The sequence below is a fragment of the Symphalangus syndactylus genome, chromosome 24 (genome assembly GCF_028878055.3).
Source record: "Symphalangus syndactylus isolate Jambi chromosome 24, NHGRI_mSymSyn1-v2.1_pri, whole genome shotgun sequence".
Taxonomy (NCBI): Eukaryota; Metazoa; Chordata; class Mammalia; order Primates; family Hylobatidae; genus Symphalangus; species Symphalangus syndactylus.
The window spans coordinates 10,648,543-10,662,614 of NC_072446.2; the positions used below are offsets into that span (position 1 = coordinate 10,648,543).

The window sequence follows — 14,072 nt, forward strand, 5'->3', positions numbered from 1 at the left end:
AGTCAGCATTCCTAAAAAGGACGGAGACGCGACAGAAGAATTCACAGCCCACACCAACGGGCTGCCTTGTCAAGGATGGAAAATCAGAGCCCACGCCAACGGGCTGCCTTGTCAAGGATGGAAAAATATTCCAGTTTAATCCCAGACAAGTGCTGCTTCCTTTCTCTGTATTTCAAAAGCTCAGAGAAAGTCCTTTAATCAGCCTCCTCGACCTGGGGTTCTGGGCTGGGCTGAAAACCCCGCAGCCCGGCCCAGCTCTGGGTCTGATAGGAAGGGCCCTGCCTGTCACCTGCAGGTCCAAACATTCACATCTCGATACAATCAGCTTGTTAGGAAGAAAAATTGTGGATTTATCCAAAGTGGGATCTCAGCCATGTCTGTGGCGCAGGAGCCCTTCCTCACACGATGGGCACGCTCGGCCACAGATCTCATCTCAGGATTGGGAGGAACCGTCTTTGTTACACTCCAGAGTGGACAGCTGCCGCCCCCACCACTCCCGACGTCCAGTGTGGGGCGGAATCTCCTGGCTGTCTCTGCTCCTGAGCCAGGTGGCTGGAGCCCGGAACCCGCAGCGGGGTACCCGGGGAGGCCTAGAGAGGCTGACCCGGCCCTAGAGGAGGGAGCTTCAGGACTCACTCTGTCTTCCCTTCATCACACGTTTTGAGCCGCCCAGGGGTCAGATCGTCCCCCAGCAGGACAGGGAGCTGGCATCGCCGTGGGACACACTGGGCTCTGCATCGCACGGCATCATGGCATGGGGGATGGTGCCCACTGGGGGATAGCAGGGGCGACTCAGACCATGATTGGAGATGCATATGTTCTAGGGGTGAGAACACGCCTGAGAGTGAGGCGCAGGGAGCTGCCTGCTTGATCTCAGCCCTGCGGTCCTTGGGTGCAAGAGGACAGCCCTTGCTGAGGCTGTGGCCATGCGGGATCCTGGGTGGCCGGGCCCCAGGCAGAGGACCGCTGTAGGGGGACATTCAAGGAAGCTTTGCTGAGGCCTGTGAACAAGTTCCAGACAGGCCGGGGACCGGGCGGGAGGGGCAGCCCTCCTCAGCCAGGGCTGTGCTGCTGTGAGTCTAGGAGCTGACCTGGTGCCCGGGGGGCCTGGGGGTGGGACAGAGCTGTGAGGTGGAGGTGATAGTCCCCCTGGTGTCCTCAGGGGAGGTGGTAGCTGGGCCACATTATACACTCCCTGCTGGGACCATCTCCAGGCAGAGGTGGTGGTGGGAGGGCCTCAGGGTGGGGGGAGCTTTGCAGACCTGGAGCAGGGAGGAGGGTGTCCTGCCCCATCATCAGTGCGGGAGGCAGGTGACCCCTGCATGGCTAGTGGAGGACTCAAGGCCAGGGAGCTCCCCTGACCCCGGGGATCTGAGTTGCAAAACGTGCTGGGTGCCAGGACCCTGAGCCCTCTCCAGAGATGCCATGAACACACAGACACAGCTCTAGCCAGGCCCCACAGCACACACTGCTGGTCTCTGACACCTGGCCCAGGACCACTCCCTCTACTGGGTACACCGCCTTGCCCCAAAGCAGCCTGCCAGGGCCCCGAAGCGCACACCGCTGAGCTCTTGACACCTGGCCCAGCGCCACTCCTTCCGCTGGGGACACTGCCTTGCCCCAAAGCAACCTGCCAGGGCCCCGTAGCACATACCGCTGGGCTCTGACACCTGGCCCAGGGCCACTCCCTCCGCTGGGGACACTGCCTTGCCCCCAAAGCAGCCTGCCTGAATCTTGGGGCCGCTTCTCCTTCCTTGAGTGAAAACCTGCTGGCCTCCCCCGGGAGCCACTTGGCAGCCCTCAGTAGCTTCTGGCCTTCTGGACTCTGTGGGAGGGTTGAGCAGGACCACGCCGCTCTGGTCCTGCGGCCATGTCACCCCAAGTTTCCTTAAGGGCTTGGTGGGATGAAGGGTTCTGGTCAGCTTGGTCTAGTGTGGCATTGGCCCGAAGCCTATTTTTAAAGTTTTATTGACACCCAGCCACACCCCATTCATTTACATATCGCCCGTGGCTGCTTTCCTGCCCCAATAGTGGCATTGAGTCGCAGTAACAGAGACAGCCTGACCATAGATGAAAATACTATCTGGTCCTTCGCTGAAAATGCTTCAGATCCTTGTTCTCCACACCCGAGGCCCCCGCCTCAATAACTGGTTTGAAATAGGCTAATGACCTAAGTCAGCCAATTAGGGGTCAGTTCTGGTGGCCCCTGCGTCTGGCCTGGGCATGGTAACCACGTGAATCTGAAGGTGTTGGGTTGGGTGGGAGCTGCCACTCGCAGCCTGAGAACAAAGCCAGCTGGAGGAAGCATGGCCCATGGTGAGCTGGTGAGCCTAGATCCAGCCATGCCTGAAGGGGGGATTTTCCAAGACTTCTCAGCTCTTGTGAGATGAGCCACACTCTTTTTTTTCAAGTTGCCAGGGTCAGCCTAGTGGTCATTAGTGAGGCTTCCTGGCTCCCCTGCACCTTCTGAATTCCCTTCCTTAGTTTCCAGATAGCCACTTTCCCGGCCTCCTCTACAGCCACAACCAGGTAGGTGACCTAGGGACCTGCCAGCCAGATGCACCTGGATGTCTGTGGTTCAGAAGAGAGGCGGAGAGAGCCTGATCCTGGCAAACTGCAGAGATGCCTTGAGCTTTGGAGCCAGCAGAGGCAGAAGGTGGGGCCAGCACCCTTGCAGGCGGCAGGGGCAAGGCTCTGTGCCCAGTGGTGGAGGCAGGAGGGTGCCCTCCTGGTAGAGCAGCCGTGCCTAATGCTCCCGGCCCCTTGGATTTCGTGGCCCCTCACATCCTCTGTAGCGTCTGTCTCTGTTTACATGGCCAGGTGGGTCCTGGTGGTGTCTGCCGTTTTAGCGAGGGCCTGTCTGACGCTTGTCCACTGCTCCCATCCTTCTGAGGGGGGAGCGCGGCGCTCTCTGCGTCCATTCCCTTGCAGACTTCTGAGTGAAGTTTATACAAAGAGTCTATTCTAAATCATGCAAGTTTAATAAAGGTTCACAAAGAAGGCCTTAGCTGATAAATCTGGTTTAGAATTTTCTTATTAACCTTCCCCCAGCCATAATGACTTTTAAATTTAATGTTTTCAGATTTTCCGACACAAGGAAAGCCTCTCAGGCCCCTTGGGATGAAAAGGCAGGTATTTGGGAAAGGAGAAATTTTAAGAGCATCAGAATGGAATGTGTTGCCGAGGCCATAACCTAGAATTCAACTGTGCACCCATCCTGAGAGGTAGGAGGATTTTGTCTTCCTACGAGGGCCTTCCAGCACAATCCCAGCTCTGAGGCAGAAACCGTGAGGTTCTCAGCGGAAGGTCACCATTCACAAGGGGAGGATTTGGGCAGGAACCCTGCAGCACAGCCAGTGTTTCAGGAAAAACCCACCCAGCTATTTCCTTACAATGTCAGCGGGCAGTCAGGGCCGAGACGGCCAGGCCCCATCCACACGATGTCCAGCAAGACCCTGGGGCCTCCAAGGCACCTGCGCTGGGGCCACGGTGGTCCTGTCCTCAGGGAGAAGTCCCACATCTGCCACACGGCAAGCGGCCACGTGGGACGCAGTGGGAGGGAAGTTTTGTTCCCCACAGGAAGGTGGTCCCCTCTGTGACACGGGGAGGAGGGACCCCGTTCTTCAGGAGGTTGTGGGGTCAGGTGGGCTGGCACAGTCAGGGCACTCGGTGCAGCACCTGCTACAGGGTCGGTGCCCACCTGCTGCTGCAGTGACCAAGGCTAAGCGTGGATTTCTGTGCCTGCAGCCGAGAGACCAGGGGGACATGGTGCAGACGAAGCTGACTTCTGGCTGGTGGGTGTGAGGACTCCAGCCCAGGCAGGTGTTTCATCAAGAAAGAAGGGGGCCAGGGGAGAGAAGGAAGAGGGAGAAGCTGCCAGAGAGGCCCCAGGGAGAGCACAGGGCACACCCTGTCCCACGTCCCACCAGTTCTCAGCAGCTGCCTGGTGATCTCCATGCTGCATGACCATGATCTCCACAGGACTGGGGGCCCCATGAGAGAGCCGCAGCCCCTGGCACCCCTGCGCCCCTTCCAGTGAGTTGCTGCCGTGCTAATCCTCATGCCCCTAACATCCAATCCCCGGTGGAGGCCCCGATGACAGCTCCCGCCAGCTCGGTGTGGGTGGGGCTACGGGCCCTGCAGCCCACACTCTCGGGACTAGCTGCTGTCCCCCGTTGGGGCCAGCCCACAGGATGCCGGCTTGGGAGAAGTCCCAGGGGCAGCCACTGAGACACCTCCAAAGCACCAAGAGAAGCCACATTTGCAAGAGCAGAAACGCAAAACAGCTGGCAGCAGGCAGGAGCAGAGAGGAGAAGCTTGCGGGCCCTGGCAAGGAGATAGGCCTGTCCCAGAGAGGGGGCACCTTGGGCTCATGCTGGTGACAACCCCAGGGAAACAGAATGACAGCATTTTGGGAGCAGGAGGCAGAGGGGATTATATTATTGTTCCCGTTTTGCAGGTGATGAAACTGAGGCTCCAGGAGGCAACCTGCCCAAGGTCACCAGTGGCGGGGAAGGGGCGCTGAGACTGCACTGGCCCCCTGGGGGCAGCCTCTCGGCCCCACACCCTGCTTGTCTTGAGAGGTCACCTTCATGGTTTTCATCTGGAACAGGGAATTATACATCCGCGAATGAATAACAATTGCTCATGGTAGAAAAATGGGAAAAACCAAAATCCACAGAAACAAAATATGTACATTTACACTTTTTTTTTTTTTTTTTTTTTTTGCGATGGAGTCTCTTCTGCTGCCCAGGCTAGAGTGCAATTGCTCGATCTTGGCTCACTGCAACCTCTACCCCTGTGTTCAAGCAATTCTCTTGCCTCAGCCTTGTGAATAGCTGGGATTACAAGCACCCGCCATCATGCCCAGCTAATTTCTGTATTTTTGTAGAGACGGGGTTTCACCATGTTGGCCAGGCTGGTCTTGAACTCCTGACCACAGGTGATCCGCCCGCCTTGGCCTCCCAAAATGCTGGGATTACAGGCGTGAGCCACCATGCCTGGCCTTACAGATTTTAAATATGTAGATTAACCTCTGAGGAGCAGGGGCTGTGACTGCTTTGGTTTTCGCTGTAGCTGTTCTGCACCCTGGCATAGGGAGCACCCAGTGCAGGGTGAAATAATGAATGAATGAATGAATGAATGAATGTGCAAACATAATGAACAAGGCCTGGCACGTGGCACACGAAGTTTCCTAAGATATTCACTTTTTTAATTCAATGCTAATACTGTGTTGTCTTTTTTTTTTTTTTTTTTGAGACAGTCTTGCTCTGCTGCCCAGGCCTGAGTTTAGTGGCATGATCACAGCTCACTGCAGCCTCGAACTCCTGGGCTCAAGTGATCCTCCTGCCTCGGCCTCCCACATAGCTGGAGCTACACGCTTGTGCCACCTCTGCCGTGTGTGGTGCGCGAGATTTTTAATCAGCTCTCTGAGACAGGTGGTGACGAGGTGCTGACCTCATACTTAGATGTCTGCGATGCTAGAATCTTCCTTCTTCAAATATTCCCAAAACGACACCTATGTAGCCTCTTTGCTATAGGTGAAGTCAGGGCTGGACAACAAGCCTGTGGCCTGAATCTTTGTTTTTGTAAATAAAGTTTTATTGGGACATGGCCACACCCACTGGCTTCTGTTTTGTCTGTGGTTGTTTTTGTTCTACAATGGCGGAGTTTCGGAGTTGCCACGGAGACTTTCTGGCAGCCAAAGTGCAAACATTTACTCTCCAGACCATTCAAGAAAAGGTGTGGCTGCCCCTGTGTCAACGGCCGCTCATTTGCCTGCAAATCCCTGGGAACGTGGGGCCCCGCACTCTCCTCTGTGGATCTGCCCTTGCACTCCTGGAACAAGCACAGGAGTGGTTCTGCTGGGTGGTGACCACGTGCCCTAGGGCATGGCTGGCATTTACGGCATTGCCCATAGCCCCCGGGTCTCCGTGGCTGGTGAAGGGCAGAGTGAGGCTGCTCCTCCTGGAATGGAGGCCCCGGGGGTCCTGGTTTCAGAGGCCCCGGGCTTGACCTTTTCTGCCTCTGCATTGTTCATCCATTTGTGCTGCCTGCCCTGCTCTGAAAACGGCCGTCCGTGATGCCTCCACACCTGCCGGGGACCCGCCTTTCATGACTTTGGAACTCCAAGGACTGAACACGTCATAGTTTGAATTTCCATCAGTTGCTGGAAGCCAGAAGGTGCCCCCGGCTCCAGGCCGCTCCTCAGGTGTGACACGCAGGACTGCATGTTGGTGATTTGCTGCTGTACTTAATTTTTGTCCGTCCCTCCCACATCCTGTTTCCTGGCAACTGGACTAGTGGCGGTGAGTCAGTATCTCATAAAGATGAGCCACGGCTGACTGTGAACTTTGCTTCCGCCTCTGATGGGCAGTAGTGCCACTGAGGCCCGGCTTTGTCTCCTAGAAGGCTCAGGACCTCCTTTTGCCTCTTCCCATGGAGCAGGTCTGAACGAGCGGAAATGGGACTCTGCTGCTGCCCTCATCACCCCAACCCCGTGGGCCAGCGTAGGATCGATGCTTTCACTGAGCTGCTGCTTGCTCAGAAGCATCCGGCTGGTCCTAATGAGGGCTTGACGTTCCCAGCTACCCGGTGTTGGGTGCTGCTTCTCCTGTTCGGAGCCCGGTGTGGACAAGGGCATCTAATTGGAGGGAAGTGCCTAAGCCTGGTGCTCTTGCCCAGCCAGAGCTCAGCGGATCCATCACTGTAACTAGCACAGCTGAGCGCCGGCCCTGACGGCTCCTGTCTGGCTGGGGTGTGGTCTGCTGCACCCCCCGACGGGGCTGGGAGCCACCTGGGGACACAGCCAGCTGCAGTTCTCTCCTTTCTGTGATTGCTTGCATTGGAAAACTGATAGTGTAAACCTACAAACCACAGCTCCTTTGGACGTTACAATGTCATTGCTTTTTGGAATTCTGTGTTCTGTTCAGTAAAACAATGACGATTTCTGCTGAGTTCTGAGTTCACAAATCAGAATTGTTGGATCCATGGCTCTTGTGACCAGAAGGAAGTTGCAGGCGGCCCTTCTCCTTCTCCTCCTCCTCCTCCTTCTGCTCCTCCTCCTCCTCCTCCCTTTACAGACAGGAGCTTTAGGGGCGGTGTGTGGGGACGGTGGCAGAGCCCGCCTGCCCGAGCCTCTGCTCCCGCCTTGCAGTGCTGCTACGAGGACAAATAAATAGTGCACAAAAAAGCGCTCACTGCAACGCCCGCTTGAGCGAAAGGACCAGTCATTTAGCTAAAAATTAACTTGAAACCCCCTTTTGGGCTTTTGGGTCCATAGACCAGGTTGGCTTGCTCCCTTCCCAGAAAGAACACAGAGTTCTTACCCCGGATTGGAGCACAGCTTCAGGCAGCTCCTGTCAGCAGCTTGTCTGTGCCAGGGTGAAGGACACAATTGCTATCAATCATCATTATTAATCATACAACAGCCACGACGGCCATATTGTTGCTGTTTTACTCATTGGTCTTTCTTTGAGTCAGGTGCTGCCAAGGGACTGATATCCGGGAACATTCAGTCCTCACACACCCATCAGGCAGGAACAGATGAGGAAAGGGAGGCAACTTGCCCAAGGTCAGCAACTGGTCAGTTGTGGAGCCAGGCTTGAAGCTGGGGAGTCTGGCCCAGCGCCCACCCCCAGCCCCTGGGCCCTACCTCTTCCATGCAGCTTGGACAGGCAGGTCCAGGGAGGCCTGAGAGACTGACGGGAGCACCGCGGCTGGGAGGACAAAGTCTTGACCCCCAGGCCGAGGGACCTCAAGTTTCTGTGTGTCCCTGCCTTGGGGTTGTCCTTTCCAGTCCGCCGTTCCTCCATGTCTCTGGGCCTGTGTCCTGTTGGTCCCTGCCCCAAGGTGGGCCCCGACTTGGCCTCTCAGAAGTGCCCCCTCTGCAGCTGTCTCTGGGAAGCCGTCCCTGGCGGGAGGAGCAAGGAGGCGGGAGGAGCAAGGAGGTGGGTGGAGCAAGGAGGCGGGAGGAGCAAGGAGGTGGGTGGAGCAAGGAGGCGGGAGGAGCAAGGAGGCGGGAGGTGATGTCGGGCGGGTGGGAGCTCCTGGTCCCTGCGGCTGCCACCTCTGTGCTCGGAAAAGCTGGCTCCAATTAATTATTTATGGCCGAGGCTTGCACTGCGCACCCAAGCATAATTAAGGGCACTGAGTCCATTCTAACTTTAAGATGCCAAATTCCTGTGCTTAGGAACTCAGGCTGAATCGTGATTTCTCCCTTCTTCTGCAGAAGTCAGGGACTCACAGGGCTTGGCCAGAGTGGGCACACAGCCAGGCTTGAGGGGCCGGGGATCTGTGGGTGACAGCCTGCCCTGGGTCAGCCCAGCCAGTGCCCCCGCTGAGGCTGGCCAGCAGTCTGTCTACCCTGCAGAGCTGGGGCTGCCCTTCCTCTTGGCCAGGAGCGTCACTTCCGAGGAGGGACAGCAGGCAGCATCCTCGGGCGGCTTGGGGAGGGAACTTCCAGAAGGACCTCAAAAACATGGGGGCCACAGAACAACAGACCCCAGGGCTCCTAAGTTCAGCTGACACCCTGCCTCTGGCAAAACCATTTTTAACCCTTTTGAGAGAAAAATCTGTATTTCCACATCAACTGTGATAACCAGGCACTGGCTGAGCCACGCATATCCTAAACACTGGGGACCCGCTCATCCTGCCCTCGGAGACCCTGTGGGGAAACCACCACGACTCCCTTCCCTCTTTATTCAGAAAACATTTAACCTGGGCCGGGCGCGGTGGCTCACGCCTGTAATCCCAGCACTTTGGGAGGCCGAGGCGGGCAGATCATGAAGTCAGGAGATCGAGACCATCCTGGCTAACACAGTGAAACCCCATCTCTACTAAGAATACAAAAAATTGGCCGGGTGTGGTGGCAGGTGCCTGTAGTTCCAGCTACTCAGGAGGCTGAGGCAGGAGAATGGCATAAACCCGGGAGGCAGAGCTTGCAGTGAGCCGAGATCGCGCCACTGCACTCCAGCCTGGGTGACAGAGCGAGACTCTGTCTCAAAAAAAAAAAAAAAAAAAAAAAATTAACCTGATTCTATTCATGCTTGCCTTGGGACGGGGAATAGATCATTCACAAAAGACATAGAGTAAAAACAAAATATGTCTTATCATGTATGCATTTTAAACTACAACAATGATATACTACCTCCCTCTTCTTTTGTTTCTTTTTTTTTTTTGAGACAGGCTAGAGTGCAATGGTGCGATCTTTGCTCACTGCACCCTCCACCTCCCAGGTTCAAGCAATTCTCGGCCTCAGCCTCCTGAGTAGCTGGGATTACAGGTACGCAGCACCACACCCGGCTATTTTTTTCTTTTTTTTTTTTTTGTATTTTTAGTAGAGACGGGGTTTCACATCTTGGCCAGGCTGGTCTTGAACTCCAGACCTCGTGATCCACCCACCTTGGCCTCCCAAAGTGCTGGGATTACAGGCTTGAGCCACTGCGCCCGGCCCTCCCTCTTCTTTTAACAGCTGGGGAAACTGGGCTGAGAAGGTTTTGGTGACATTGCTGTAAGCCCCTCAACTGTGAAAGGCTGAGATGGGACAGAACTCCAGGTCTGTTAAAGCTGGAACCTTGTCTGCTCGCCACCCAGCTCCATGCCCCTGGGATGGGAGTCTGAGCACCACCCATGGCATTTTTAGAGCAGATTTGTATTGCTGAAGTCTTAAACTTTCACACAGATCAGCAGTGCTCTCAACGACACCTTGAGGTGGGGTTAATTCTAGGTGGAAAGCGGGGATAAAATCCTGCTGCTTAGAGAGGTCCAGCTCTCCGGCCTTGGCTACACAGCTGGCAGGGACCAAGAATGGGGCCAGGGCTGGGCTTCCTGACTCCAGGGGACCCCCCACTGTGAGCATGTGCGTGGGTGGGGCGGGGGTGGGCTGGAGGAAGGCCTGTGATGCCAGATCTCCAGGGTCGCCCTGTGCTTTCTGGACCTGTCCCTGAGAACTTCACTGCAGGACCCATGGGTGTTAATAGGAGACCTTGGGGCAGGGTCTGAAGCTTGTGTCCTCTGTGGCCACCAGCCTCTAGCGCAGCAGATCCCACGCTTACCTGCTGGAGGGAGTGCTGAGGGTCGAGGGTCCCCACTCAGCCTCACGTGGGCAGTGCAGCCGCGCTCAGAGCCAGCGAAGGGAAAATAACTTTTAATTAACATTTAGGACTCAGAATCGGGTCATGCAAATCCCCTGCATCTCTGTAGCTTCTGCTGATTGTTCTTGATTAGGCTTGGTAAAAATAGCCTGGCGGCATGTGCGGCAGTGTGGCCGGCCTTCGCCATCCTGCTGGCCCCTCTGCCCGCTCTGTCCCCCCGACGGTGAGGCATGGACGGTGTCTGGGGCTCCTCCCTGTCACCCATCTCTAGGAGGACACACCAAGGGTCATCCTAACCCCAAGTATTTACGGACACCCCTTCTACATGACCATGTGACTCAGTCACCTGGAAAAGCCACCCCAGGGTGGAGGGAACCCTCCCTGACAGGGTCATCCGTCCATTGTTCACCCACTAGCATGTCACCCCGCCGGCCTGACCAATGCAGCGGACTGCAGATCCTCTCCCGAACTGTGTTAGACTGGGAGGTGCTGCGGACACTAGCTGAGAATCATCTAGACATGTCTGTGTACTCCTCAAGAGATGCTGTTCCCCTGCCCCATGATCCGGGGCCTTGGACCTGCCTGAGGCCCCCTGGAACCAAGGATGGACAACGGCCCATCTCTGGGAGGCTTGCGAGGCTGCAGTAGCCTGTGCTTAGCCATTGGAAAAGCACAGAGACGCCTCTCTCTAATAAATGCCATGGGGACCCTCTGCCCCAGTCCCAGGAGGAGCAGCCCCAGGGTGGTGTGGCCGGTCAGCAGTTGCGGCGAGGGTAGCTCAGTGCCAAGGGCTGCTTAGTGCTGGTCAGTGCTGGTGGCTAGTCAGTCCTCATGGCTGGTCAGTGTTGGTTCGTGCTGGTCAGTTCTGGTGGCTGGTCAGTGCTGGTCAGTGCTTGTGACTGGTCAGTGTTGGGCAGTTCTGGTGGCCGGTCATTTCTGGTCAGTGCTGGTAAATGGTGGTGGCTGGTCAGTGCTGGTGGCCGATCAGTGCTGGTCAGTGCTTACGCTGGTCAGTGCTTGTGACTGGTCCACTAGGTCTAGAAGGGCCTCTGCCTTGGCCTCCCAGAGTCTCGGTTGGGGGATCAGAGACGAGGGATAGGGCTTGCAATGGAATGATGGGATTCTGTGAATTTTGGGATTTAGGACCACAATGCCACTTGTTTATCTTCTGCCCCCCAACATCTCAGAGAATCAGGCCATCCCCACCTTTCATTCATGGGGACACAGAGGCAGGAACTCTCCCCTGCAATGTGCTTCAAGTTGCCTTGAGCCAAATGCAGAATTTTGTGGGGGGCTCAGTGTGACTCCCGGGCTGGCCGGTTTTCAGAGCATGTGCAGGTCAAGGACATTCTGCCGGTTCTCCATCTTCCTTCACAGGGATGCCGGCTCCAAGAAAGGCAGAGACACCTGCTCCACACAATTTGGGTCACCTTCTCCCCTCCATCCCTGCCATCACTTCCTTCTCTTTCTCGGAGTCAGGGAGGAAGGACAGCTGGGGCAGCCCGGCCAGCTGTGTGGGTGCAGCCCTGCTACGCTCTCGGGCCTGGACGTTATTATTCTTCAGGGCCCCGGGGTTAGCAGCTGCTTCCCCTATGTCCAGACTCCCCGGCAGCCTGGCCCTGAGCTTTTCCTGCCCATTGCTCACTGGCCAGAAGAGAGCAAATAGAGACTGAAGCCAAGAGAGAGAAGCGGGTGTTTTCCAAACCATCTGAACGCCTTCCTGGCCAATTGTATGAGAGCTGTTGCATCCTGGGGCTGCGCCCGGTTAAATGCTCCTTGGCCTCCTGGTTGCCCTGGCCACTTGCTGCCTGGGACTCACTGCCAGGAGCCTGGGGGAGTGCCTAGAGCCCCCTAGCCCTGCTGCAGTGGGGCTGAGCTGGCTTCCTTCGCTGTGATCTGCCATCTACCCACCAGATGGCGCTGGGTGCTCACGGCCACCTCCACCGGGTGCAGCTGCGCCCCAGGCCTGGGATGCGGGATGCAGGAGGCCCGGATGCGGGAAGGCCGCTGTGGCAAGGGGCTCTGGCCTTGCGTTGCCTTCTCAGCAAGCCGGCCCACCCACCGGGAGGAGCGTCTCCCTCCTGACCCCATCCCTTCCCCTCTCCCTCTTAGCCTCCCGGAGCCCAGAGTCCTCATCTGTCACTGGGTTTGTCGGGGTTGGCTGGGATCAGAGGCTAGCTCTGCACCCTGGTGCCCGAGGGGCAGCTCCATAGATGCAGCTGGTGCTGCCACTGTCATTGCTATCATGACTGACACACAGCTCTGCAGGGGCCTAGGCCTGGGGGAGAAGCAGGTGATATGGTTGTAGGAGCAGAGAAGACCCTGAGATCCTGACATCTCAGGGCCACGACCACTCTGGGAGCCCTCGCTGACCCACCCCTCTGCACGTCCCAGCCTGGTGCCTTTGACCTTTCTAGAGGGCCTCCCGGGGCTGGGCCACGTGCCCATGATGTCAGCACTGCCACGCGGGGCCCAAAATGACAGCTTGGGGACACAGTGTCACACCCCACGGACCCAGGGAGTCGCCACAAAGGGTCCTGGTTGGTAAGCAAGGTGACAGCCAAGGCTGGGACCTCCCCAGATCGCTGGGCAGCAGGGAAGTGGGGTCATCAAATGTCTGTTGGCGTGGTGGCCTCTGCAGATTTCAAGGGAAGCTGCCCTGCTGGGATCCAGAGGAAGTGGGGGCTGCATGCCTTATAGCCCTGTCTCCACCATGTTCCCACCAGACAGAGCTTGGTCCCCTGTGAACTGGGGGCTTGGGGCTCACAGTGGACTTTCAACAACATTCAGTGAATGGTCACTCAGGTCCCAGGCAGCCGGTATGGGGCCCAGTCACAACCCCCTTTCTGCCGACAGCAGGCCACAGAGGGTCAGCCAAGTTCCACACACAGGGATGGACCCGCCATACCAAGGCCCCATCTGGGCATCCCCCAAGCAGGTCCCACACGCAGGCCTTCCAAAGTGGCAGTGACATCAGCCCAGACAGTACCAGTCAACTCCTCCAGACATCACAGAGATGCCTCCCAGGCGGCAACCGACCTCCGCACGCAGGTCCCCTCCCTGGCTGAGCCCCGGCCTCTCTCCTACCGCGCACACCAGGAGCAGAGCCACTCCACACAGCAGCCTGTGCTGCCCAGGGCCTTTCTTACACGCTACCTGCCAAGTGCCCTTCAGGCAGAGCGCAGAGAGAGAGGGGCTGCGCCGCACACCAGTGCATTCCTGCCCCGCACGGGCCACGTGTCACTGGGCAGCTTCGAGGGACTCACCGTGCTGGTGGTGAATTCTGGCGGGTTGTCATTCACATCTGTCACCGTGATGATGGCTGTGGCTGTGTTTGAGAGGCCATAGTTGAGGTTTCCTTCCATATCTGTGGCCTGAACGATGACTGTGTACTGCTGAACTTTCTGGAAGGGAGACACCAGTTGAGAAAGAACAGAAAATCAGTTTGGGTTTTAATTGACAGGGCACTTATGAAAAGAAATCCGTTCACAGGAACGGAGTTCCTGGAACCAGTTCTCTTTCATCGGGGGCTGTGTGCTGGGCGCGGGGCCCTCTCCGAGCCTCCCGGTTGATACTGCCTATCGGAGTAAGTTTCTCCTCCCCTTGCCACGCGTTAAGGTGCGGCATGAAGAGGTTTGCTTGTGTTTTCATCTCAGTGGCCCTGCCGTTGATAGGGGCAGATCAAGTTTGGTGCCAAGATAGAAGCGAGGAGAACAGGGGAGCCCAGAGGGCACTGGGGTTGCATTCAGTCTAGAAAGCCAAGCAGGGACAGTTTGCAGAGGGAGGGATACCCCACAGACGCGGGTCAGGAGGGACTTCGTTGCTTGAATGTTTACCTTGTCCAGCTGAACTGCAGGTCAGACATTCAAATGGGAAGAAAAGACAAACCCTCTCCCTTCTCTTTGCAGGTGTGGAGATGCAAGCATGCTTTCTGCTGGAAAATGCGGTCCTGACAGTTTACCGTGCAGGCGCAGGTGT

General features: G+C 56.8%; 1 protein-coding gene across 1 annotated transcript in view; it reads right to left on the reverse strand.

Annotated features, from left to right (window-relative positions):
* Positions 1 to 14,072, reverse strand: part of CDH4 (cadherin 4) — a 675,895-nt gene that overhangs the window by 32,382 nt on the left and 629,441 nt on the right. Inside the window, exon 8 of the mRNA XM_055265685.2 lies at positions 13,361 to 13,498. Coding sequence (XP_055121660.2) covers positions 13,361 to 13,498 — 138 coding nt within the window. The remainder of the gene's footprint in view (positions 1 to 13,360; positions 13,499 to 14,072) is intronic.